Source organism: Chrysemys picta, chromosome 2, assembly GCF_011386835.1.
Source record: "Chrysemys picta bellii isolate R12L10 chromosome 2, ASM1138683v2, whole genome shotgun sequence".
Taxonomy (NCBI): domain Eukaryota; kingdom Metazoa; phylum Chordata; order Testudines; family Emydidae; genus Chrysemys; species Chrysemys picta.
Window position 1 is genome coordinate 151,004,375 of NC_088792.1, and position 27,178 is coordinate 151,031,552.

Here is a 27,178-nt window from a genome sequence, read left to right on the forward strand (position 1 = left end):
CAGTTCAGCTGTAGCTTGGTCGGATGATGCACTTTGCCTCTGTCCCTCCTACCTCCTTCGGCATTTAATTGAGCAAAGCCTGGGGTTTGTAGAGGAACTTTTTCATCAATTCAGAAGTTTTAAGGCCAGAAGGGGTCACTGTGCTCATCGCCCGGCGATCCTTGCATCATGCCCCCCTCTTGCTTAACTAGACCAGATCACCCAAAGACACCCCCCACACACCTTTACTGACAGCCTTCATGTGAACTTTAATGTGATTGGGTTTTTTTATCCTGGTCCTTAATGGAATCCCCAGGTGGTTGGTAAACACAGTGGGAGCAAAGACGACCAATGTGCAGCGTGCATAGTTACCATTTAATATCCCTGTGCCCTCCCATAGCTATCCCAGGCTGGCTAGTTGAAGGCATGGTCATGTTCCCACTGAAGTCAAGGAGAGTCTTGCGTTGGAGTTCCGTGAGCTTGAAGCCCACAGCCTGCCAAGTGCTGAGTGTTGCTCTCTGCAAGACACACCTGAGCAAATGTCTGATGTGCATCTAAGGTGCAGGCGTGGCCCTTGTACGGGCTAAGCCAGTTTACAGCCTCAGGTCGAGCTACTCGGCTTGGTTCTGTGGACTGGAGGTTCGATTTGCCAACGTTTTGTGGGTGAGGTCAGCGTCTGGGAGCGACAGCAACTAGTAGTGAGAGCAGGTGCTGTCCAAGCTCGCACTTGCCTGGCTGCTGATGGACTCCTGCATGACATCCAGCTGCCGCTGCTGTCCCAGCCCTGGGCTTTCCCTGCACAGAGCTCTGCTGATGCTACTCAGCCCTGATCGGCAGCAGCATCCCCTTGCTGTCCTGGTTGCGTGGGACTTAGTGTTTGCAAAGCCCTGGGAGGTCACTGGATGCCAGGGTTCAACTGCAATTTGTTAATATTCATTAAGACGCCAAGCGCTGTTTTCGCAGTGGTCCCCAAATGCACTCGGACCCCCACCCCGATAATATTTCTGCATATTTTCAACGGGCTTAAACGAGGCACTTCAAAACTGGTGTGTTAGCCGAGCTGCTGAGAACACGGCTATAATTGTGTGGCCCTTGATGGTTTCAGCACCACGTCATCTCCTTTTTCATTCCTCTTGAATTTCTAATTGCGGTTACACCGGCGTTCTCCCCTCCCCACCGACGAGACACATCTCAGGGTAGGGGAAGCAGAGCAACGAGGAGGAATTCCCGGGGCCCAGCTCAGTTTCAGACCTTTCCTGTCTGCCTAGGTTCTTGGATCCCCTCTTCTCCTCCATAACATTGGCACATCCCCAGAGATGAACACACCTCACGCCTGTGAAGTAGGACGGTGCTACTATTCCCGTTGGAACAGATGGGGAAACGCAGGTTTCGGGTCTGTCTATGCTGCAGTAAGAGGTGTGACAATGCAGCACGTGTAGACACACCTGAGTTAGCTCACTCTAATAGCGGTGAAGCTCAGGCTGTAGAAGCCCAGCCGGGACCCTGGGTGTTTAGAATCATAGAATCTCAGGGTTGGAAGGGACCTCAGGAGGTATCTAGTCCCACCCCCTGTGCTCAAAACAGGACCAATCCCCAACTAAATCATCCCAGCCAAGGCTTTGTCAAGCTGGCCTTAAAAACCTCTAAGGAAGGAGATTCCACCACCTCCCTAGGTAACCCATTCCAGTGCTTCACCACCCTCCTAGTGAAAAAGTTTTTCCTAACATCCAACCTAAACCTCCCCCACTACAACTTGAGACCATTATTCCTTGTTCTGTCATCTGGTACCACTGAGAACAGTCTAGATCCATCCTCTTTGGAACCCCCTTTCAGGTAGTTGAAAGCAGCTATCAAATCCCCCTTTATTCTTCTCTTCTGCAGACTAAACAATCCCAGTTCCCTCCCACTCTCCTCAAAAGTCATGTGCTCCAGCCCCCTAATCATTTTTGTTGCCCTCCGCTGGATTTTTCCAATTTTTCCACATCCTTCTTGTAGTGTGGGGCCCAAAACTGGACACAGTACTCCAGATGAGGCCTCACCAATGTCGAATAGAGGGGAACGATCATGTCCCTCGATCTGCTGGCAGTGCCCCTACTTATACAGCCCAAAATGCCGTTAACCTTCTTGGCGACAAGGGCACACTGTTGACTCATATCCAGCTTCTCGTCCACTGTAACCCCTAGGTCCTTTTCTGCAGAACTGCTGCCTAGCCACTCGGTCCCTAGTCTGTAGCAGTGCATGGGATTCTTCCGTCCTAAGTGCAGGACTCTGCACTTGTCCTTGTTGAACCTCATCAGGTTTTTTTTGGCCCAATTCTCTAATTTGTCTAGGTTCCTCTATATCCTATCCCTACCTTCCAGCGTATCTACCTCTCCTCCCAGTTTAGTGTCATCTGCAAACTTGCTGAGGGTGCAGTCGAGTGGATATTACTCGAGTGGCAATCCCATGCTGCCATGGCTTCACCGCTATTGACTTTTCGAGCTACTGGATTAAACCAAACGTGGCTACATCCTCGCATGCTGCAGTCACCCCTTTGAGATGGCCAGATTTTCAAATATGGTCAGCAGCTCCCATTGGGACACGTAGGGCCAGATTTTCAAGAGTCATCTGTTGTGGCCCAAGGAGTTGGTGGCAGGGCTGAGGATTGAACCTAGGTCTGCTCTGCTGTCTGCCAGTCGGAGCGTCTTAACCACAAAGCCAGACTTCTTTCCTTGAGAGCCGAGGTCTGGAGTTCTGTGTTCGGGTCTAGGCCCCACAGGGCTAGCGAGCTAGAGGGAATTTGAAGGAGAGCAACGAAAGTGATGCTCGGGCTGGAGGGGACTGATTTTTGGGACAAGAATTCAATAGGTGTAGAGTGGGCCAGGGTGAGGGAAGTTGGTAACCCTTTATGGGCATTCAGCAGACATGGACACCAAGGGTAGAGGGTCTTGTCTTGGTGATGGACATAACTAGGAAGGATGAGATGAACAATAGGAAGACTGAGTCTGAATATCTGTTCGGCTGTGCAACTGGCTGCCCCGGGAAGTGAGGAGACACCTGTTATTGGGTTACTCTAGCACAGCCCTGGAGAAGCAACCTAGAGCAAGGGACTGTCCTGCACCGGGAACGGACAGAATGAAATGGGTTGCATGTGTGGGTGCAGGAAGAGGGTTCCCCCCCATTCATCTGAGAGAGAGATCCATGCATGGAAGTGGGGGCTGGGTGGGTGGTATATATGTGTCCCTTCTCAGCTGGTGGTGGGGAATCCACAGAAGTTTGAGGCTGCATTAGCTTTTCCAGGTTCCCACTCTGTACCATGGGATCTCCCTTTGAGGGGGCAGCTGAGGGGCCCCTGGCAGCATGGCTCCATGGAGGCTGGAGAGGGGCAAGGGGGCCCTAGAACTTGGGAGCAAGGGGAGTCCCACAAGGCCCCTAGCCTAGGGGATAATGATCCTGCTGATTCCATGCCCTCATGTTACATCAGAAAAGAGTTTGAGGCTCCTCCTCCCGTCTAGCCACAAAGAAAGGGAGGGTGGTTGAAAACTTGTGCTCCAACAGATCTCTGGGGTCTGAGATCCCTGCTATTTGTGCTCTCTGAGAGAAGAGCTTTGGGTGAAGCTCACAGAGCTCCCCTACAGCAATTCCGCCTCACTCCCCTCCTACCACGATTCGATGCGCAGACCTGGCGCCGGTGCCATCCTATTAACTCCGCCCAGATTGGCATGTTGAGCCCACGTCCCACCCCTGTCAAAGTCAGAATACTAGAATATGGACCCTCTGCTGAGGACAACCCTCCCTCCGCTTTCTGTGAGCATCCTGGGTCCAGCAACCTCGCTGCTGGGAACACAGACCTTGTTTGGTTTGTTGTTTTTTTTCTTAAATGCGATGCTATCTCGCTCCTGGCCTGGGGAGGCAAAATGGCATGGTCTCCTCAGAGACTGGTCCCTCCGGCAGCCTGGGAGATTGCTGTCAGATGTCTCCTTGGTGCGTGAGGGTGTGTGTGTGTGTGTGTGTGGGAGAACAGACTTCTTGTGCTACCGACATTTGTGTTGCATTAGAGTACCGTATGGAACGTGGGAGACGGAACCCTTCCCCTAAGGGCTCTCTCAAAACACAGGGCCGCCTTTGAAGAAGCCCTCTTGGTTGGAGCTGTATTTAGAAGATTTCCGAAGGGACTGGCTGTCTCTTTCGGGTGGGAAGTTACCTCGTTTGGCCTCTCCTTGTTATGGGGTCACAGCAGGTCTTGGATTGTTTATACTGGCCAGCGACTGACTGCTCCAGTCTCACTTTGAAGTGGGGCCATTTTTGTTCTCAGGGAAAGTGAATTGGAAAGGCATCTCAGACGCGAAACGAAGGCTATGGGTACGTCTTCACTACCCGCCATATTGGTGGGTAGCAATCGATTTATCCGGGATCGATATATTGCGTCTCGTTAAGACACGATATATTGATCCCTGAACGTGCTCACCGTCGACTCCGGCACTCCACCAGAGCGAGCGGCGGTAGCGCAGTTGATGGGGGAGCCGCGGCCGTCGATCCCGCGCCGTGTGGACCCGAGGTAATTCGATCCAAGGTACTTCAACTTCAGCTACACTATTCGCGTAGCTGAAGTTGCGTATCTTGGATAGATTTCCCCCCCCCCCCCTTGTGTAGACCAGCCCTTAGTCTGCATTACTGGCATAGCTGCAGTTACACCAACCTAGCACTGCAGTGTAGACACTTACTTCAGTGACAGAAGGGGTTTTTCTATTGATTTAGTTAATCCATCTTTCTGAGAGGCTGTAGCTAGGTGGGCGGAAGAACTCTTCCATCAACCTAGCTGAGTCTACGCCAGGGGGTGGGGGCGTTGGTCAACCTAACTGCATAACACAGGGCATGATATTTTTTACAGCTCTGAGTGGTGTAGCTAGGTTGTGCTAATATTTAGGTGTAGACTGGGGCTAAGAACTGGGGCGTAGTGGGAATTAGTGAGGCGGGAAATTGCTGCTCAGTCCCAGGTCGAATTGAGCCCTACACTGTTAGCCAGAGCATACAAAGACTGGCTCGTAACTAGGCCTCAGGAAGCCGAGGCTTCGCTCGGCCACAGACTTTGTGTAAATTTACACTAGAAAATTAGGTTGGCCTAACTACGTCGCCAAGGGATGTGAAAACTTCCCACACCCCTGAGCGATGTAGTTATGCCGACCTAGTTGCTTGTATAACTGGTACTAGGTCAACAGAATAATTCTGCCAAGCTACCATCTCTTGGGGAGATGGATTACCTATGCTGATGGGAGGGATTCTCCTGTTGGCGTAGGCCGTAGGTAGTGTCTACACTGAAACACTCTGCTTTCTGTGGTGTCTCTAAGTGTGGACATGGCCTCCGTCTCTTCCCCGCTCCTGGCTTCAGTATTGCCGATGTGAAATGGGGTTGAGAATCCTGACCTCACAGGGAGCGGCGTGAGGATCGCGTTCAGGAAGCACTCAGTGGGGTGGTCACACAGGCAATAGACGTACCAAGATGGAGGGAAAGATGGTTCCACTGTAGGTGAAATGGGCTTAGGCGTCTCACTTGCTCCAGCTCTAATAGGCCCTCACCTTGGCAGAGAGGCTTGAGGGTGAATGAGCCATGAGGTGAGATGGTTCTTTCGCCCCCTCAAAGAGACAGTGCGGGGGGAAATGTGCCCTGCCAATAAATTTTCAGGGCGCTCGGCCTGGCTCTAAATCCACACGTGGAATGAAACTGGTTTTTCATTATTTCTCTGATCAGGGTTAATCTCTGTGTTCAGACCCTCAGGACTTGGCCCTTCCTGCAGATAGCACTCGGTGTGTGGAGACTGTGTTTCAGTTACAGAGTATTGCCGCAAGCTAACGCGCGCGGAGATAATCTACCTGCTGAGTGGCACCCTAGGTCAACGGTACAAATACCTATGTGGACACTCTTATTTCAGGTTAATCCAGTTTATTTCGATTCATTTTAGAAACAGGTTGGAACTAAATCCAAGTATCATAGAATCATAGACTATCAGGGTTGGAAGGGACCTCAGGAGGTCATCTAGTCCAACCCCCTGCTCAAAGCAGGACCAATCCCCAACTAAATCAAGTAAGAGTGTCCCATGCGGAGGTTTTGCAATGGTTCAACTAGACCAGAGCAACGTGTGTGTAGACGAGACCTCAGCCTTGGAACTTCCTCCTGAGCGTTGTTATTCCTGGTTCACATATTAGATGGTAGAGGTTACAGGAGGAGTCATCGTCCGCGCTGGTGTTAGACTCATCGGTTCTCAGTGCCCGAGTCCTGATGCCAGCGGCGTTCCCCTGTCGTTACCTGTGGTGGCAATTCTCAGTTTCTTCCTGTAAGGTGAGGACAGGGCACTCCAGTGAAGCTAGCCATGTGCTCAGCCCACTGGAATAACATTGCTAGTGAAAGAGAAAATGGGCCAGTCCTCGGAGGGATGCTAAGTTGGAGGCGCCTTTGCAGTGCTTCCTTTGGGCAGGATTTGTGCTCTCGTCGTCCTCTCGGAGCGGCCGCGGGAAACACAATCTGGAGATTAAGGGAGAGGAAAACCGACTGCCTCAGAGACTGTGTTAGGTCACAAAAACCCCTTGTCTGCAACCCCCTGTCTGTTTCTGTCTGACTGTCGGAGAAGCTGTGGGGATTACAGCACTGGATGGGCAGGACTTCAGGCCAGGGGGCCTAGGCCTCCTCTTGTTTATTTTGCAGACTGTATTTGGTTGACTCCAGATGTGCCCTCCGCACCGTATGTCCCTGCAGTCAGACACATGCAGAGGTGGAAAAGCCCTGTGAGACGCCCTCAGTCCAGGGCAGGATTGCTGCCTACAGTGTATTCTCCAGAGAGCGCCATGGAGAATTCGTGTGTGTATGTGCGCATAGAGACAAGTGATGGTGATTTACTATTATGTGTTAATTGCTGACAGACAGCATGGTCCACTGCTGTCCATGCTCTCAGGAGCTTACAACCTAATTACAATCAAATCAAATCCCGATTATGCAGCCAGCCATCCTCTTATCTTTTAGTTATCTCCTCTCTCATCATGTCTTATCCCTTAGCTTGTGCCCATCACCATAGTATCTAGGCTCCTTGACTAAACAGTGAAACAAAGTCAGGTTCGTGGGAGTTGCAGGCCAATTAGGTTCTGTCTACACTACATTGTAAACTGAGGTCTGTGGGACCCAAGCTTGAGGACTCAGTGTTTCCAAGCCCACGCTGTATCGTAAACTTGGTCTTACAATTGCTGGACTGGGTCTCACAGCTGTGCTAACACATCCATATTGTGCCATGCAGACCATCTGACTCAGGTCTGCAGCTTGATCTGTGTCCACACTGCAAAATTACAGGGCTTGGAAACGAGTCTCAGCTGGTCTCAGGCTCAGACCCACTCGCTCCCCCGTGGGTCCTGAGTGCTTGCTGACCAGAGTCAGACAGATTTGCGTGTAGATGGTAGGAGGGGTTGGTCTCAACCCAAGTCCAGGTTTACAATGCAGTGTAGATCATGAGAGGGCACAAAGGTTGTTACAAGGAGGAGGGAGAAAAATTGTTCTCAACCTCTGAGAATAGGACAAGAGGCAATGGGCTTAAATTGCAGGAAGAGCGGTTTAGGTTAGACATTAGGAAGAACTTCCTAATTGTCAGGGTGGTTAAGCACTGGAATAAATTGCCTAGGGAGGTTGTGGAATCTCCATCATTGGAGATTTTTTAAGAGCAGGTTAGACAAACACCTGTCACGGATGGTCTAGATCAGTAGTGGGCAAACTATGGCCTGGGGGCCACATCTGCCCCTCCGGATGTTTTAATCCAGCCCTCGAGCTCCTGCCAGGAAGTGGGGTCCGGGGCTTGCCCTGCTCTGGTGCTCCAGCTGGGGAGGAGGGTCAGAATCTTGCCCCACTCAGCACGGCTCCTGGAAGCAGCGGCATGTCCCCCCTCTGGCTCCTATGCGTAGGAGTAGCGAGAGGGCTCCGCACGCTGCCCCCGCAGCTCCCATTGGCCAGGAACAGCAGCCAGTGGGAGCTGCAGGGACGGCGCCTGCGGACCGGGCAACACACAGAGCTGCCTGGCCGCACTTACACATAGGAGCTGGAGAGGGGACATGCCGCTGTTTCCGGGAGCTGCTTGAGGTAAGCGCCGCCCAGAGCCTGCACCCCTGACACCCTTCCCGTGCCCCAACCTCCTGCCCCAGCCCTGATCCCCCCTCCTGCCCTCAGAACCCCTCAGCCCCAGCCCGGAGCACCTTCCTGCACCCTCAACCCCTCATTCCCAACCCCACCCCAGAGCCCACACCCCCAGCCAGAGCCCTCCCATCCTCCAACCCCCAATTTCGTGAGCATTCATGGCCTGCCATAAAATTTCCATATCCAGATGTGGCCCTTGGGCCAAAAAGTTTGGCCACCCCGGCCTAGATAATACTTAGTCCTGCCATGAGTGCCGGGGATTGGACTAGACGACCTCTCGAGGTCCCGTCCAGCCCTACGATTCTCTGGTTCCATGACTAGACTGCAGTAAACCACCCACACCTGGCCCTTGTCAGCTGACATGGGCTGTGGGGCTATAAAATTGCTGGGTAGACCCTGCGGGGTCCCAGAGCTCGGGCTCCAGCTTGACCTTGAACGTTTTTACTGCAGTTTTATAGCCCTGCAGTCTGAGCCCTGCAAGCCTATCAGCTGACACTGGTTAGTCACAGGGGTTTATTGCAGTGTAGACATACCCTTAGGGTCCCACCTGAGTGACATGCCCTCACATACTGGAATTCTGGTCCCATGAGGTCCCCTCTTCTTTCCTGGCAGCGGAGTTGGGGGTTACTACGTTACATGCTCCAGAGCTACTTAGAACTTAGCTATACTGGGGGGAGAGAATTTCTCTGTATCTCTGGAGAACGTGGCCTTTTCAGGTTTATTTTGATCATCTTTACAGTAACATCTAGAGGCACAATCAAGATCAGGGCCCAGTTGTGTTGGGCACTGTAAATCATAGCAGGGGACAGTCCCTGCTCCCAACAATTTACAGACATAGGGTGGGAGGGAAAACAAAGGCATCAAGTGAAATGATTTGCCTAGGGTCACACAGCAGGTCAGTGGCAGAACTCCAATCTCCTGACTCCCACTCCAGTGCCCTATCGAGTAGATTACGCTTAGGCTATGTCTACACTATGAACTAGAGGTGTGATTCCCTGATCGCGTACCCACCTGAAACCGATAGTTTTGTCAGTGGCATGGCTAAGCTGCTTCTACTCATGCTACCTACTGCGGCGACGCTGCTATTTATACTTGCACTAGCTGGATGTGAGCAAGTGCTAGTATATGTACACGAGCAGGGGAGACACACCCTAGCTTGTAGTGTAAACATCATCTTAGCAGGAGTGCTTTAGAAGCATGCCCAGCAGTTGTTTCCACTGCAGCTAACCTACAGTAGGCTGGGGGCTTCAGCTACCCAAACCCTTCACTATAAGGCCTGCAAATATAAACTACAAAGTGTAAGACTCAAGGGACTGGTTGAGGTCAGTGGGGGTCCATCGGAGAAGAGAACTAGTTACTCTCAGTGTTCCAGATTCTGTTGTGTAGCTGTGGAGTGTCATTCCATGTGGGAGCAGGAGCGATTTCTGTTTCCCCTAGTAGACAATGCCCTGGAAAAGAGAGTGCTTGCATCAAAGACTCTGCTAGATTCCAAGCCGTTGATCTCCCTGTACCAGATTCAACCCCCCTGTGGACACTGATTTCACTAGGCTTGTGCCTGTTTGTGCTAGCGGTGGATCAGGCCCTCTACCTTGGTTTCCCCAGCTGTAAAGTGGGGATAATAATATAGTAGTGGGAGGGTTCCATCACTTTAAGGATGGGCTTAGATATTTTACTAACCAGGTCTGGATGGCCAAGTCAGGGCTTATATTGGTGTTTCTAAGAAGCAGCACTTAAATTATCAGCTGTTCAGGGTGGGGGTCATCTCTTTGTTCTGTGTTTGTACAGTGCTCCTAAAATGCTACGATGATAGAAATAATAATAGATGAGATTCTTTGCATTCTTGATCATTTTTAGCTTGCAGTCCATGGTGGGTCTGCTCTGGAGAATAAGGGTTTGCAGGAGGAGAGGCAATAAATATGATTGTTTAAAGGGAAATGATCAGCTTCATTTTTTTAAAATTCATTTTTTAAAATTTCCATTTATTCCCCCTTTCAAATTTGAATGTCCCAAAATCTTGTTTTAAAATTTCCATGCCAAAGGATTTTTAACAAGGGTAGTTTCCTCTTCCCCTGGTGGATGTTTATAAGGGTCTTTGAAGTTTGTTGGTTTGTACCTTGCTAACTGACTGCAGGTGGAAAAATAGTGAAATCGACAAGGCAAAGTGCTGTTGTGCACAGTCAGCAAATTGCAAAAACAAAATAGAAAAGAATTTAAGCTTTTAGTTAGAGAGAGCTTAGGTGTTGCTTGTACCAAGAAGAGGTACGCTGCTTCCAGGCAGTTCACTTTAGTTCAGTTCATTGAAGCGCTGTTGGTATTGGAAAGCTATAGGTGCGTTGCCAAAGCGTGAGAGAGAGACAAACCCTCAATCTCTGTTCCTTTAAAGTTGAAATCTGAGCCCCATTCAAGTTGAAATCAGAGCCTCAGCTAGCGTAGATCAGCAGAGATCCAATGTTAGTGGAGATTTGCTGATCTATGCCAGGTTTGTGTGTGTTTAACCTTATAAGGTCTTGTTACATATGTCAGAATATCCTGAAACCTTTATGGCCTAAACTTGTGGCACCTACTTGGACAGAACTCCCACTGAACTCAGCAGGCGTTTTGTCTGCAGGATTGAGCTTGAACGACTTCTCAGGCAGGAAAGTCTCTTGACTAGCTGGGAGTGGCCCGTATTTCATTATGCAGCTTTTTTCTGTAGTCAGCAACATGCTTATCTGCAGTTTAGAAGCCTGAACTCAAGTGGAGTGTCCGCCTACTGCAATCAGCCTTCAAACAGTTTCCACCTAGAAATACTCAGGCTTCATAAAAATGCACATGCTCTAGGATGTTTGCCCTGTGCCTGTAGCTAGTGGGCTGGGGACACTAGCATTCTCTCCCTGACCTCCTGCCTTAAAGGTGCTTTGTAGGGGTCCGCTGCCTGAATGCTGATCAGTTATTAAATGTACAGACATGCCCTGTACTTTGAAACCTCTGCAAGAATTTTTCTGTCCAGCGCTGGCATCCAGCATGGTATGCCCCCACCGTCGTCTCTACACGGCACAGGGCTGGATTAGGGAAGACTCGGGAATCCTGGCATCCGGGGCAGTGAGTCAGAGGGGCAGTCAGCAGTGCAGCACCCGAGATCGCCTGTTTAGGAGGAGGTTCAAGGTGCGGCTCCATCACCAGGAGTGCTGGCAGAGGTAGATTTGCTCCAGGGGTAGGAAAAATCTGTCCAGCTAAAAGGGAGGGTGGTTTGAATCACTGGGGGAATAGGCCTTGTTTAGCCTTAATTCAGCCCATGGCATTACACCGCCCTCATTTTAACAGTAATTTCTAGGAGTCACTTCTGGGATTTGTATGCTCCCCATAACATGAGCACTTGCCAAACAGAGGGCACAGCCTAGAGACCTTTGATGCCAAATCCGTGTAGGTCACTGATAACTCCCAGCAACAGTGACTGCTGTGCTGGGGTAATAGAGCAATAGAGATACCGGTTTGGATTTTCACTAGAGCAGTCAGTATTGTTTGTTCAGAAAGTTTTTTCTTTTGGGGGCGGGGGCAGGAATATTCTTTTTTGAATGAGACAGAATTTTCCGCAGGGGGAAAAAAAAGTTATTTTGTCGAAAGGACAAATTTCATTTTGATTCAATTCAAAACGAAATGTTTTCAATGTGGTTTTCCCTCCCCCTTTTTACTCCAGTGGAAAAAAGGGAGAAGAAAATGTTCAATTTGAATGTAAATGATTGGGGTCTTTTTATTTCATTGACATGAAAAATCAAATAAAGTCCCTCAGCAAATTTTGAATGGAGTGAAATGTTTTTAGTTTCCTTTGAAATGTTTTGTGGAAAATCAGTCTGTTAACAGGGATATGTTTGCCTTTTAGTAGGGATCCTTCCAGCTGGTTTTATTCTACCACCTATCACCGTTGTATTTGAGCACCTTCCGTACACAATCAATAGCAGTAGTTATAATGCTGTCCCTAGTGCAGTGGTTTTCAACCTGTGATCCGCGGCCCCCTGGGGATCCGCAGACTGTCTAAGATTTTCAAAGGGGTCCACACCTCCATTTGACAATTTCTAGGGGTCCGCAAATGAAAAAAGATTGAAAACTGCTGCACTTATGGACTTTGTGAAATTGGGCACTTTTCCCTTTTGGGGTAAAAAGTTCCGCTTGAGGATTTGATTTGCTTGTTTGTTATTGGTTTCTACTTTTTATTTACTGGGGGGCGGTGTTTGGGTGGATGGAGGCATCAGTGTTGCAAATGTCATTCTTGCTGTGTTGGAAAAGTTTTTTCAAAGGAGACAAGGATGCCCTCAACTCCTCGCAGGATCACATAGGAAGCTATTGTACTTTGAGCAGATAGGTCCTCTCTGGTTTGTCCCCCAGCTGATTCAGTATTGATCCCTACAGTACATTAATCTGGAGTTCCAGCTACTGCACTTGACAGTGGCCATATAAAAAGTCTTGTCCCCAAGTGCTGGTAAACAGACCACTTTAGGAGATGGGGCACTCTAGCCCCCACTGCTCTTTTTCCAAAAAGGCTTGTTATATTTTTAGCATTCAGAAAGCTCTCCTGATATCAGCAAAACTTCTAAAAATATCAATTCGCATCCCACCTCTCCAGCCCCTCACTTCCTTTCAGCCTTGGTTAAATGTGCGATAGAGTGGATTAAAAATAGCACCATGGGGCAAGAGAATGTTGGGTCATGAAAATAGCATTCTCCAGTCTGCAGATCTCCTAAGGGGCCTATTCTTCCCCCACCGTTAATGCTGAGATGTAAGGGCTGAGTGTGAAATCCGTGCCTATCGCATGACAGGTAGATGCTAGAGTGAGGGGCACCAAAATTAGGGGTTGTCTGTATGCAAATTTGCACCAGGTGAGGCCTTGTCTACACACACACAAGTAGTATCAATTTAACTTTTATTGGTGTTTAAACTGGTTTACTCAAACTGGCGCAAAACCCTGTATAGACGCTGTTAATTTGGTTTAGCTTAAACCCATCCCTGATTGATCTAAGTGACATTGGTAGAAGCCAGGTTAAACTGACGTGGCTCAGCCCAGAGGCAAAGAATGGAAGCTATACATCTGCACGAACAGGTGAAATAGACCCCCTTGAATTAGCATGCATTTCGTTCTGCAAATTGGGCTCGTAAGTTACAGTTAACGGGCACCCTAACCAAAGGCTCTGCTTCTTGGAATTGCTGTGGGGATTGCATGATGCTTTGTGCAATAGGAGGGGTTGTTACAGTGAGCCGTGATTTCCTGGGGGATTGTTTTGAGCCTCTGGAAAAATCCCCTTGTTGTTTCAATAGCAAAAGTTCATTCTCAACTTCCCCTCCTGAAACAGTGCATTTTAGCCTCCCTTGGGTAGAGGTGGCTGTATTCCAGAGTTGCATGTCTATAGACAGTGGGTGAGCCGTATGTATATGCACAATCTAGAAAGAGTTCCTGGTGCTTGCACAATGGAAGCTGTGGTCCAGTAGGTAGGGACTGCCCTAGTTCATTTCCCAGCTCTGCCACTGACTTCCTGTGTGGCCTTGGCCAGGTCACTATGCAGGGGCCACTAATTTTGAGTGCTTCCACTTTTAGGTGCCCAACATGAGATACCTACAGCCTGGTTTTCAGAGGTGCGACCACCCAGTGCTCCAGTTGAAGTCAATGGGAGCTTCAGGTGCTCATTACCTCTGAAAATCAGGCTGTAGGTATTGCAGATTGGGCCCCTACAAAAAATCAAGCAGCCAGAATGAGTGGAAATTTAGGCTTTGGGGCTGTGCCTCAGTTTGCTCATCTGTAAGGTGGAGGCAATGAAACTTACCTCCTAAGGGTATAATGAGGATTAAGAGTCAGTGTGGCGTGATAGAGCACGTCTGGGCATTACAATAATGCATGTATTGCTTTCCATCAGTAGATCTCAAACCCCTTTGCAGAGCAGTTCAGTATTATCATCCTTGTGTTTAGCTGGGGAAAGTGAGGCACAGAGCGGTGAAGTAACTTGCGCAAGATCACCCAGCAGGCCAATGGTGGGAATAGAACCCAGGTCTTCTGAGTCGCACACCAGTGATCTATCTGCTAGACCATGCTGCCTTCTCTGAGGAGAGCTTATTTCTATTCCTGATTCCGACTTCACTTAGGCCTGGTCTACACTAACCCACCAAATCGAACTAAGGTACGCAACTTCAGCTACGTGAATAACGTAGCTGAAGTCGACGTACCTTAGTTCGAACTTACCGCGGTCCACACCCGGCAGGCAGGCTCCCCCGTCGACTCCGCGTACTCCTCGCGCCGAGCAGGATTACCGGAGTCGACGGGGAGCACTTCTGGGTTCAATTTATCACGTCCAGACAAGACGCGATAAATCGAACCCAGAAGTTCGATTGCCTGCCGCCGAACCAGTGCGTAAGTATAGACAAGCCCTTAATCTCTCAGTGCCTCAGTTCCCCATCTGTAAACTGGAAGTAAGAACGCTTACAAATGGTTTGAAGTCTGCTGACGAAAAGTGCTGTGTAAGTGCAGAGTATTATACGCTGCTTGCGTTGCCTTTACGGAGATCCACTCCAACCACCTCTCCTCAAGACGGACTGGTTAGCAGACTTAAAATGTCCCCTACCCAATATATTGCATCACCCTAGGGCTTTCTGTGTCCCTGCCCCAGGGCCAGCTGTGCAGGCACTGTGATTGATATCGCTAGGAAGTCTGCGATGCTGGAATGCCGCATGCCAGGCGCTCTGGGCTTGTGAGCTGACACTTGTTAATGCGGCTAGTCACTCTGCTTCCACTTGCAATAAACTGGCCCACTCCGGAGACCCCACTGGCTTGTGTCTGGACTTTCACACGTGCAATGCACAGGGTGCTGACTACAGCAGCAGGAATAGATTTCCCAGCTAGGTCTAGACTTGGGGTCAAACAGAGAGCAGCCTCTTGACCTACACTCTCAAACCTCTCTCTTTTGGGCCCTGTCCATGCTTTGATCAGAACTGCAGACGTGGGTAGCTGCAGCACCAGCTGCCCTGTGCTGCTGACTTTAGCCTGAAGCTAAGAAGTGAGTTTGCTCTATATGGCCCTTTTGATTCTTCTGCCAAGGCTGCTAATGAAGGAGCCAATTGGTACTGGTTCTGGTGGCGATTTTTGTGACATGGCCCCTGTCCATCAGGCACTGGGACAGAGACCGTCCAAATTTGTTCCACATAAGTCGTAAATCTTCATTGTGAGCCCAACCCACCGTCACCCTGAATGTAATCTAGTCATTTCCATCCAGTTGGTTTCACTCACCAACCCATGGAGAGTGGAGGTAAAGAGCAGACATTGGAGATTTGTAAGCCACCCTCCAGCCACTGTTTAGCCAGAGGTAGAAAAGGACTCGAAAAGAGTCCAGAGGGAGCTGCACCTGGCCGCTGAGAGATGGACTAGCTGACCCGCACTGATAGCTATTTCCTGTCTCTAACTTTTCCGATTCTGTGATAACGTTTCCCAGAGCTGAGCGACACAGGCAGAGAGGGGGAAACAGATGGAGCAGAGGAAAAGGAAACAGAGAGGCAGAAAGAGATCCAAGCAGGTATCTTTCAGGCTAGAATCAGTGAGGAAAGGAACAAAAGGAGCAGGGGAAGGTGAGTGAGGCTTGTGCCTTTAAAAGGGTTTGCTCAGTGGGATGGCCTAGCGAGGTATGCACCTTGCTCCTGGGAAGATCCCAGTCATACGCCCAGTCTTCATTAGATCTTTAACATTTCCCATTGTTGCTACCGCCGGTGCATCTGGGAGCACTAATGTAGACAAGGGACTCGTGTTTTAACCCCTTTGCCATAGACTTGCCGTGAGCATGTCAGGGCTTGTCCACACGCAGTTGCACCTGTTTAGCCTAAACCGATGTGGTTAAGCCAGTGCCAAATGCCATGTGGATGCTCTGATTTCAATTCAAACCAGGATTGTTCCAGTCTAGATTAAGTCGATTGGAAATCATTGTCAGATAAGGTGAAATAAACTGGAATAAGAGCATCCACACGGGGGTTTGCACGGGTTTAACAAAACCAGTGCAAGTTTACAGGCAGCCAAGGCCTCAGATGGCACTATGGTTAAAAAGCTGGCGTCTGCTCTACTCCGGCACTCCCATCGTTAGTTCCACTCAGGCCTCCTGCTGGCCCTCTCGGGGAGGGGGGGGCAGATTTCACCCTAAAAGAGGGATGGTCTGGGGGTGCCAGGGTGGCTATGTGGGTATTTACCCTCTGCTTTTCTCCATCCTCTCAGACAGGTTCGGAGGGCAACCCAGTTGATGGACCCAAAACAGGCCAAATGGAAGAAGGGCCAATTAATTATGTTGAAGAAAGAAGGTTGAAGGAAGGAAGCGGGCCCAGCCTGGTGAATGGGGGGAACCAGCAGGCTGGGGGAAGTGCCCTGCTAATGGAAACGGACGGCTGGCTCTCCAACCAGCCTGTCGCCCGGCACTCGAGTGAGAAAGCCAAGTGGGAGAGTGCTCCGGCCCCGGGCCGGGGGGACGCCGCCAACGATGCGAACCTGGAGGACGCTCGGAACCTGGTGGCCTTCTCCGCCGTGGCCGAAGCCATGTCTTCCTACGGAATGCCAGCCACCGGGTCCCCGTCGCTGCTGAGCACGCAGCTGTATGAGAAATTCAACTTGGAGATGAGCCGGGGAGGGGCGGGCAACCCAGGGCTCCCCCAGCCCGACGGCGTCCCTGGAGGTGAGGACCTGAACGCCCTGAAGGCTGCCCTGACCCTGGCCAAGCACGGCATGAAGCCCCCCAACTGCAACTGTGATGGCCCTGAGTGTCCCGACTACCTGGAGTGGCTGGAGCAGAAGATCAAGTCGGCCCTTGGGGAGGGGCAGACCCGCCCATCCCAGCATCTCAGCGATGCCCACCACCAGCCCTTAGACAAAGGTGCTACTCCCAATCAGGTGCCTGCCGTGGTGGAGACGCTTAAGCCATGCCCTTCAGATGGCCTCCCCTTTTCCCAAAGTGCACTGAACATCGCCAAGGAGAAGAACATTAGCCTCCAGACAGCCATCGCCATAGAAGCCCTGACCCAGCTGTCGTCTGCTCTCCCGCCGCCGGCCAGGGTGACTCCAGCCACTCCCGGCAGCCCCTTGCCATCCGTGTCGTTCGCCTCCAAGGAGCAGCTGGTCTGTTCGTCCCCCTTCAGCCCAGACGAACCCCCGGTGCTACCCACATCCAGCAACGAGCAGTACCAGAGCCAGAACGCACAACCCTACGGCGGACACAAAGTGCTCCAGACGTCTCGGGCCCTTACGCAATCCTCTTGGCAGCCGGCAGACCCCCAGTATATCCTCGAACCCAGCGCCCCCCGGGAGCCTGCGGGCCTCTTCCCCAATTTCACCTCCACCCCCCAGAAACTGGAATTTCCCGAGCCGTGGGATGAAGGACCCAAGCCAAAAAACAACTTGTGGATGCTCAACTCCGACCCGCCCGCCTCTTTGGTGAGCGACCCGATGGCTGAGCTGGAGCAGCTGCTTGGCAGCGCCAACGATTACATCAAGTCGGTGTTTAAGAGGCCTGAAGCAATGCCCAACAAGGTCAAAGCCGTCAAGCTGAAGCAAGAGCCGCTGGTCCCGCCTCTGAAGAAGGAAGCCGGGGGTGGCCATCCCAAGCTGGCCCCCAGCCAGCACTTGTCGCAGCTGCTGCAAGAAACGGACTTCCATAAGAAGACCCAGATGGTGCTGCAGCAGCACCTCCATCATAAGCGCAATCTCTTCCTGGACCAGAACCTGGCCCAGCCGGGCCCACAGGACCAGCTGCCCAACTGGTGGGCTCCCGGCTCTCAGGCCCTGCTTCCGAAGCCATCTGAAAAGCAGGCCAAAGAGAAGAAGAAGAAAATTCAGCCCGACAAACCCCCCCAGGTCAAGCCACTCCGGAAGCAAGTCCAGATCAAGAAGTCCAAGCAGAAGGATTCGCAACCACTGTTCTTGCCCCTGAGGCAAATTAGCTTGGAAGGATTTCACTCAGCCACCGCCCCTGAGCTCCCGACGGAAGAGATGCAGACTGAGCAGCCTTTCCCCGGCACCCCTGTCAAGCCCCCGCCTCTTGCACTATTCACACCCAGCTCCGCTGCACAGTCTCCACTGCAAAAGCAGCTGGACGACAGAAGCCAGGCTCCCAACACTCAGGAAACGGGCGCTCTCAGCCAAGGGAGCCCAGAGGAAAACCGCCAGCATCACCTTCACCAGAACTATGCGTGCCGCCCCGCTCCGCCCGGCACTCCCGTCTCCAGCTATGCGCCCTGCTGCTCTGCTGTTCCCTCCGGCGACGGGCAGGACCAAGCTCCCCACAAGCCTTTAAACCCGTCTGACCCGCTGCCGGCCCAGAACTCGCTCATGGTGGACGACAAGCTGGAGGAGCTGATCCGGCAGTTCGAGGCGGAGTTTGGGGAAAATTTCAGCCTGCAGAATTCTGACCTCCCGGCTCCGCTCACTGACGGGCTGCCCCCCCAGCCTCTCTCCCACCAGTCGTCTTCTCTGAGCCACTCTCCAGAACTGCCAGGGGGCTCAGACTCAACCCTCCAAGTGCCAGCTGTCGAAGATGGAGTGCCGCCCCTGGCCGAAGCTCCCGAAGTGGGATCCAAAGGCTTTTCGCTGTCGCCCGGGATGGGTCAGCATTTTGAGAACCCCTTTGCAGCTAGGTCCCCCAAGCAGATTAAAATAGAATCTTCTGGTGCTATCACCGTGGTGTCAACCACTTGCTTTTACTCCGAGGAAAACCAAAATACGGATGCTGCTTACCTAGATGGGACCCCGACCAAGAACGACGTGCCGTTTACGCCAACCCTCAGTGGATTTTTGGAATCTCCTTTGAAATACCTGGATACGCCAACAAAAAGTTTATTGGACACCCCAGCCAAGCGGGCTCAGGCGGAATTCCCCACTTGCGACTGCGTGGGTAAGTGAAACCACTTCTCCATGGCTTACAAGGACCTGATCTGGATCTGCTGTGGGGGGAGTTTGGGCTAAATAAAGACTGCAGAAGGAGCGTGGGGATGTGTGTGTGTGTGTGTGTGTGAGAGAGAGAGAGAGAGAGACACAGACTGGAGTGGTACGTAGGGTCTTGTGTTGATCCTCTGCACAAGGGGTGAATTTCACTCTGATGGGAAAAATAAGTGAACAGGTTTGCAACACAGGAGGAAATATACAAGGATTCTAGCATCTTTGTAAGTATCCTGAACAAAATAAAGCTGGAAAGTGATGAACAGGGATTGTTTTCCCAATCAGGATTTGTGGGATATGCTGGAATCCATTGCAATTATTTTAAGGTGAACTGCAAAGACATTTAACTGCGGTGCGGGGGCAGGGGGAGAGGTGCATGCGTGAGCACACTTAAAGGTTCCACATCAGAAGCAGAATAGGTATGAGAGAGAGATGTGCCATCTGTCTCGGATGGTTCAGTGGTTCTCAGCCCGTGGGCTGCTTGTGACCCATTCAGCACACAGCTGCAGCCCATGTGACATCCTCAGGGCCATATAGGTAGTATTGGATGCGGCCCACAATGGTAAATAGGTTGAGAACCACTGACCGATACAACAAATGCTGCATCTTGGCAGGGGGTTAGACTAGATGACCCTTGCTGTCCCTTCTAACCTATGATTCTACGAGCATATATTCCTAATGATATACTACTAAAATCAAATTATATCTTTAAAAGGAAATCTCTACCTATGTTAATTATGATACCTTAGATTATGAAAACAAAGAATTTTTCAACTCATTATTATTTTATTATTCTATTCTAACATGTATATTGTGGTAATGCCCCGTCAGGCCCTGCTGTACCCGGTACTGTACAAACTTATAACAACTGCCAGTCCCTGCCTCAATGTGCTTACATTTCAACTTTAATTTTTCTCCCATTTGTTTTTCCTGCTGCGGGGGTGGCGGAAGTTGAGCCATCTCCATGCCCCTGTTGATGGGCAGTTTTACTTTATGGATCTCCTTCACTGATGTCAAGCTGCGGCGTTTGGGTTTCTAACGCTGCCAGGAATGTTTAAATTTCATCCTAACGAAAACGCCTGGTCTTGTGGAAACTGAGAATAAAGAAATCACAAAACAATTCTATTCGGAGAGGGGACGAGTTTTCAAAAATAGCCTCTAATATTTGGTCCCTCCTGTTTTGAGTGTCAAATTTTAGGGACATATACGTTAGCTTCTAAGCTGCTGTAAATTGGAACAACACCGCTGGAGTCAAGGGAACTATGCCAATTTCCACCAGGCCTTAGGGGCTAATTTTTCAGAAGGGCCGAGCTTCTGCAGCTCCCGTTGGGTATGTCTACATTGCAGCTGGGATCAAGCCTCCAGGCCTGGGCAGACAGACTTGCACTAGCTGTTGGGGCTCCTGTAGAGACTCAGGCGTTTGCCCCCTCGCTCAGATCCAGGGGATTGCGTGGTAGAGCTGCCGCCCAAGCCACAGTATCCACACTGCTGCTTTTAGCTTACAAGCATACCTAGCGCGAATCAGTCTATCCTGGCGAGGGGCCTCACACCTGGCTGCAGTATAGACAGATGTCACTTAGCGGTGTGGGTACGCAGTCACTCTGAAATCAGGCCCCTTCAGGTGTCTCCAATGGAGCATCCAGAAACGGAGGCCCCGAGAATTAGAGGATCTTTTTGAAAGTTTTGGGGCTGTGCATTTTTGTGACCCTTTTTCTTCAGCAGAGAAAGCTGCATTTTAGGGTATAAATCACTGGAACATGTCCCTGTAAAGATTTCAGTTAAATCTCATTGAAATCGATTGAAAGACTCCTGTGACCTTCAGATTGGGCCCTACATGGGCCTTCGCAACAGTGCTCGCTGAACTCTCTCGTCACCCTTCAAGGGGGATCTCTCAGGAGCACGTTTCCGGAAGCAGCCTATGTTGTACCTGTTCTGCGGACAAACCGCAATGCTCATTCTCCAGCCTGTCTGTCAGTCCAGGAGGAAGAAGGTTGACAAGGGAGAGAAGGGTTCTCTGCAGTTGCAGGGCCTTTTTCCGGTCCCTTGTCCATTCACAAATCCAGGCAGAGTTCCTTTGGGTGATGTTGGAGGTTCTCTGCATGGTGTCCCTCTCTGGATCCCTTGCTTTGACCCTGGATCATCATAGAATCCTAAGACTGGAAGGGACCTAGAGAGATCATCTAGTCCAGTCCCCTGCACTCAAGTCAAGACTAAGTATTATCTAGACCATCCCTGACAGGTCTTTGTCCAACCTGCTCTTAAAAATCCCCAATGATGGAGATTCCACAACCTCCCTAGGTAATTTATTCCAGTGCTTAACCACCCTTCTCAGGGTGGTTAAGGGAGGTTTAGGTTGGACATTAGGAAAAAGTTTCTAACTGTCAGGGTGGTTAAACACTGGAATAAATTGCCTAGGGAGGTTGTGGAATCTCCATCTCTGGAGATATTTAAGAGTAGATTAGATACACGTCTATCAGGGATGGTCTAGACAGTATTTGGTCCTGCCATGAGGGCAGGGGACTGGACTCGATGACCACTCGAGGTCCCTTCCAGCCCTAGAATCTATGAATCTATTAAGTTTTTCCAAGTGTCCAATCTAAACCTCCCTTGCTGCAATTTAAGCCCATTGCTTCTTGTCCTATCCTCAGAGGTTAAGAAGAACAATTCTTCTCCCTCCTCCTTGTAACAACCTTTTATGTAGTTGAAAATTGTTATCATGTTCCCTGTCAGTCTTCTCTTTTCCAGACTAAACAAACCCAGTTTTTCAATTTTCCCTCATAGGTCATGTTTTCTAGACCTTTAATCATTTTTGTTGCTCTTCTCTGGACTCTCTCCAATTTGTCCACATCTTTCCTGAAATATGGTGCCCAGAACTGGACACGCTACTCCAGTTGAGGCCTAATCAGCGCGGAGTAGAGCGGAAGAATTTCTTCTTGTGTCTTGCTTACAACACTCCTACTAATACATCTTCAACCCCCATCCTTGTTTTTTTATTTTATGTCCCCTGTCCGCAGTTAAATTGGAGTCCTGTGGCCCCTCCCTCACCTGAGAGGGTGGGCCTTCTGGTCTGATAGGCTCCGCCTACCCCCTGAGGCTTTAAATAGGCTGGGCGTTTTCACCAATATTGTGCTCGCATAGAAAAGCTAAGGAAAGAATTTGGGGTCTATTGGAAACAACAGAGGGCCACAAAAAGAAGACCCCTTCTTTGATTGGGAGCTGTCTTCTGGCCAAACAAAAGCTCAGTTTTTATCAGCAGTCATTATTTATTGATTGGCTTGTACATTTAAAGTGGTGATTGTACCAAACGGCACCAAAGAAATGCAGAGAAACTCCCAGCGTTTGTGGAGTTGAAACTTTCATCGTGTTTGAGTTTTGCCTCCACTGCCAGGAAAGATTTGGGTTATTTTGGGCAGGAAAGAAAAGAAAGAAAGAAAAGCTGCAAGAGAAAGCAATTAAGTAGGAGGCCGGACTTGGTACTTTATGAGGTGTCTCTGCTGTTAGACTAATAAAATCAGACTCCTCTGCGTGTCACTTATTGATCTCTGTCTGGATGCCTGCAGCCCAGCTGAGATTTGCTTTCTCCTTTCCTTGGCACGGGGCCAGTTAGACATGACGGGAATAAAAATTAGGACTGGGGAGGAGTGGGGGGAAAAAAAAACAACCCAACCGCAAACTCCTGCCTAACTAAGGAGCCTTCTGTGCTCACTAAAGCCCCAAGGAAAGTGCTGTTAATCTGACTGCAGGTTCCCTGCCAGGAGAGTGAGTTCTCTAGGTCCTCTGAGGTTGGCAAGCTCACGCTGAGTTTTATCCAAAGCCCATTGAAGTTAATGGGAATCTGATTTCCATGGAGTTTGGATCAGGCCCACTTTCTTCCCTGATTAGCAAACTTCCTAAGCCCTCCAATCTCTCTAGAAGCCCCAGAAGAGCTCCATTAATTCTCCCGGCCCAGCAAGTTCTCTGTGAGGTCACAGTCTGAACTGGGTTCATTTAATGGTACCGGCTGTTCCACCTTGGATAACCAGCTCTCTAAAGGGCTGATCCAAAGCCCACGGAAGTCCAAGAAAAGATGCCGATTGTCTTCCCTGGCCCTAAATCTTCCAAGCCTCTGCAGTCCTCTGAGATCAATTGATCCTCTAGTTGCTTCCCGGTCATGGTGATGTCCCCCATTCCCCCAGTGCTAGAGCCAGCATTGGAAACCCCATTGTCCCCTTTAAAGCAGTGGTTTTCAAACTGCGGGTCGTGACCCAGTACTGGGTCGCAGAATGTAAGGCACTAGGTCACGGTGGCTCTTGTCAGCACCACCGATTGGGCCTTTAAAAGTCCCGTTGGTGGTTCTGCCCGGCTAAGGCAGGCTAATCCCTATCTGTTCTGACAGCGTGCTGCACTCCAGAAGCAGCCAGCAGCAGGTCCGACTCCTAGGCAAGGGGGCCACGGGGCTCTGTGCACTGCCCCCGCCCCGAGCACTGGCTCCGCACTGGGGGGGGGGGGGGCGGTGCCTGCGGGCGAGAGCTGCGCAGAGCTGCTTGTGCGCCTCCACCTAGGAGCCAGACCCGCTGCTGGTCACTTACAGGGCCCAGCGCGGTCTGTGATGCCAGGACAGGCAGGAAGCATGCCTTAGCACCCCCGCTGTGCCGCTGACCTGAAGCCACCCGAGGTAGGCCCGTGCCCCAGCCCTGATCCCCCCCCCAAACCTGGAGACCCCTCCTGCACCCCAAAGCCCTCATCCCTGGTCCCATCCCAGAGCCCTGACCCCCTCCCGCACCCCAGCCCTCAGCCTGCTCCCACACCCTGAACCCCTCATTCCTGGCCCCACCCCACAGCCCTCACCCCTTACACCCCAACCCTCTGCCCCAGCCCTGAGCCCCTCCTGCACCCCAAACCCCTCATCCCCTGCTCCATTGGGTCGCGGGCATTAACAATTTTCTTCAACTGAGCCACCAGAAAAAACGTTTGAAAAGCACTGCTTTAAAGTACACCAGCCTCCATTCTCATACTGCTGGAGTATCCCTCCCATGAATTAGGGAGGTCCTGCGTGGTGACCCAAGGCAGCACAGGCTGGAGAGCTAGAGAGGCAGAGAGAACCACACGGTCTGCCTGTGTCCAGCAGCCTCAATTCAACCTGTCCTGCCCCCAGTGTTCATTCTAACCAAGCCCTGCCTCCGCCAGTTCCAGCAGCACTTTACACATAGCAGTGAAGCAGGAGCAGATGCAGTCAAAGGTGGCAGGTGTACAAGTTACTGTGGTCTTCTGAGCTACAGAGTCCCACCCTGGTTAACAAATTGACTTAGCTGGAGAAATAACAATAATAAACGTATGTAATTACTTGCTCTCCCATACCCTGACCACATGGCTTATGCTCATGGGTGCTGCCAAGATCCAAAGCTGTGGCTGATGTATCCTAGCCAGTCCTTGGGTTCTTCTACCAGCTCTTTTCCTTCCAGCCCTTTGCCCTGTTTACTTGCAGGCTAGAACCCCAGATCTGCTGCGCTAAAAGCTACAGCCTGCTACCTCTGCAACTACAGGGGGATCTGTCAGCTCTGTAGTTTACAGTAGATCTCAGAGTGCTTTGCAGCGGGGGTCAGTATTGTTTGCCCCATTTTACAGATGGGGGGAATGTGACCATAGCCCCCATGTTCAAACGCTGCACACTACCGTACCACCTGTACAAAATAGGCCTTTTGAGCAGTGATACTCAGACCTCAGTGGTTCAGGAGCCAAATTAGCAATCAGCATTTCCCGGAAGAGCCACAGTCCTATGAATTCATTGTTTCATTTACAATTTTTATATATTCTCACAGCAAAAGGTCTGACCAGGTATTATTCTTTTATCAACTACAATTGGTTAATAACACAGTAAAAGCATCCTGATTGGCTAATAACTTAGATTGGTTAATAAGTAAGTCACACCGTGTTTTAATGTGTTCTGCAAAGAGCCACAAGAGACACATTAAAAAGCCACTTGCAGCTTGCGAGCCTCAGTCTGAGTATCGCTGCTTTTAAGGTATCATTTGAAAACGAACTGCATGCTGTTGTAGACACCAAGACTATAACAGGGTTCAAAAAAGAACTAGATAAGTTCACGGAGGACAGGTCCATCAGCGGCATTGGCAGGGATGGTGTTCCTAGCCTCTGTTTGCCAGAAGCTGGGAATGGGTGACAGGGGAAGGATCGCTCAGTGATTACCTGTTCTGTTCATTCCCTCTGGGGCACCTGGCATTGGCCACTGTCGGAAGACAGGATATTGGGCTAGATGGACCTTTGATCTGACCCAGTCTGGCCGTTCTTATGTACTGGTCCGTAATATTGTGAGATGTAGGTGACAATGCTGTGTGTGGAATTATGGATACTCACTGATGTTATGCTTTGAGGTCTAGGATTAAAAGGTGTTTAAACCAGGCGTGTCAGGGGGAGTTGATAAACAGGTTTTCTCAAGACAAAGGAAAGAGGCCAACACCTCAAACCAGGTGTGGCCAGATTCAATGGACTATTCATTTGTATCCGAGGTTGCAGGAGAGAACATTTTACACTGTACAGTTGTATCAGGAAGCATCGCATTGGAAAGCGGTAATCAATTGGAGTCACCCCATGGAGGAGACTGAACCCCAGGGGAGCAATGTAGTCTTTGAAACCAAGGCAGACTTTGAGGTATAAGGGCACGCAGAAAGACTTTGCTTTATCCTGCACCTGACGAGGCAAGGAAAACCAACTCCTTGGCCTCTGCAGGGATCCTGGCTGAAAGCGAGCCAGCCATTGCTGGGCTAGGAAAATTGGTGAGGAAACTACCTTGTGCAAAAGCTGTAGCTTGTTAAGTTCTCAGTCATTAGAAAATTTATTTTTACTTTTGTTTGTTTGTTACCCTTTCTACCCGGTATCACTTAACCTATGCCCTTTTGGTAATACACTTACTTTATTTTGGCTCTAAACCAGCTCAGGGCTGTGTTTGAAGGAAAGGGTGTGTTTACCGCAGTTAAGGTAATAAGCTGTAAAGAGCAGCAAACAGTGGTTTGAGCATTGGCCTGCTAAACCCAGGGTTGGGAGTTCAATCCCTGAGGGGGCCACTTAGGGATCTGGGGCAAAAATCAGTACTTGGTCCTGCTAGTGAAGGCAGGGGACTGGACTCCGTGACCTTTCGAGGTCCCTTCCAGTTCTAGGAGATAGGATATCTCCATTAATTTGTATCTTCTGTGAATGTACAGTGGTAGGGGCTGTGCATTGCAGAGAAACTTCTCTGAGGGGTCCGGGGGTCCGGGGGGCTGGAGTTCGCTGATTGTCACCTGCTAGGCAAGGTTTGGGCTGAGAGAGCCTTGAGGAGTTTGCTGGCGAGGCAGACAGGCTGGGAGCTGACACAGTCCAATCTCCAGCAAAGCTCACTTTCGCTGAGGCAGGGAGGAAAGAAACACAGTGGCTCCCAGCTCTGGGTGTCTCCAACAGCATGTTACGGGGAAACTGAGGCACGTAGCGTGGAAGTGACTTGCATTCCAGTGAGAGAGCTAGGAACAGGAACCTGGGTCTCCTGAATCTGTTAGGCCACACTGCCTCCCTAGTGGCGTTAGAACTTTTGGTTTGATTGCGCGTTCTGGCTTGGCAGCATTTTTCCCTGGTATAAACGACCGCCCCAAGTGCAGGGCAGTGGAGAATCAGGGCGTAGCTCTTCTGTGGGCTGCTACTAGCAGAGGAACATGCTGTGATGCTTTTTGGGAGGCTCCAGAACTGTAAGTTACCTTGTTGCCCCTCTGCTTCAGTGAGAGAGACGTTTGCTGATGCCAAACTGTGTGTCGGCTCCCTGACACTCCATTGTGTTAGCCAATGCCTCAGGACCCTGCCAGCCTGTAGTTTGCCTTGCTGGTAACACTTGATGCACTTCAGTTCCTGAACCCCCTCTAGTTTTCCTGTAGCACATTGCCCCTATCCCAGGACACCCCCAGAAGTTACCAAGTCGGCTGTCTCCAAAAAGACAGGATGCACACTAGCCTGTTGGCTCAGCTGAGGAGGCACGCTTTCCTTTGCTATTACAGCACTGAGATTGGCTTAGGGCAAAACAAAGAGAAGTTTATTAGTAGATCCAGATTTTGTCAGTGATACGACGCAAACCAAAATGGTTACTAATAAAACAAAAGTATAACATGCTGTCC

The 27,178-nt window shown here is 50.4% G+C and overlaps 1 protein-coding gene across 9 annotated transcripts in view; it reads left to right on the forward strand.

The window, feature by feature from the left end:
• Positions 1-27,178, forward strand: part of TET3 (tet methylcytosine dioxygenase 3) — a 159,467-nt gene that overhangs the window by 78,622 nt on the left and 53,667 nt on the right. For 8 of the 9 annotated variants that reach the window (XM_065584393.1, XM_042859282.2, XM_005286506.4 and 5 more), the window contains one exon: positions 16,341-19,002. In XM_065584393.1, the coding sequence (XP_065440465.1) occupies positions 16,341-19,002 (2,662 nt within the window). Of the gene's footprint in view, positions 1-15,573; positions 15,707-16,340; positions 19,003-27,178 lie in introns of those variants that run through there. The other variant, XM_042859286.2, reaches the window with a different exon arrangement.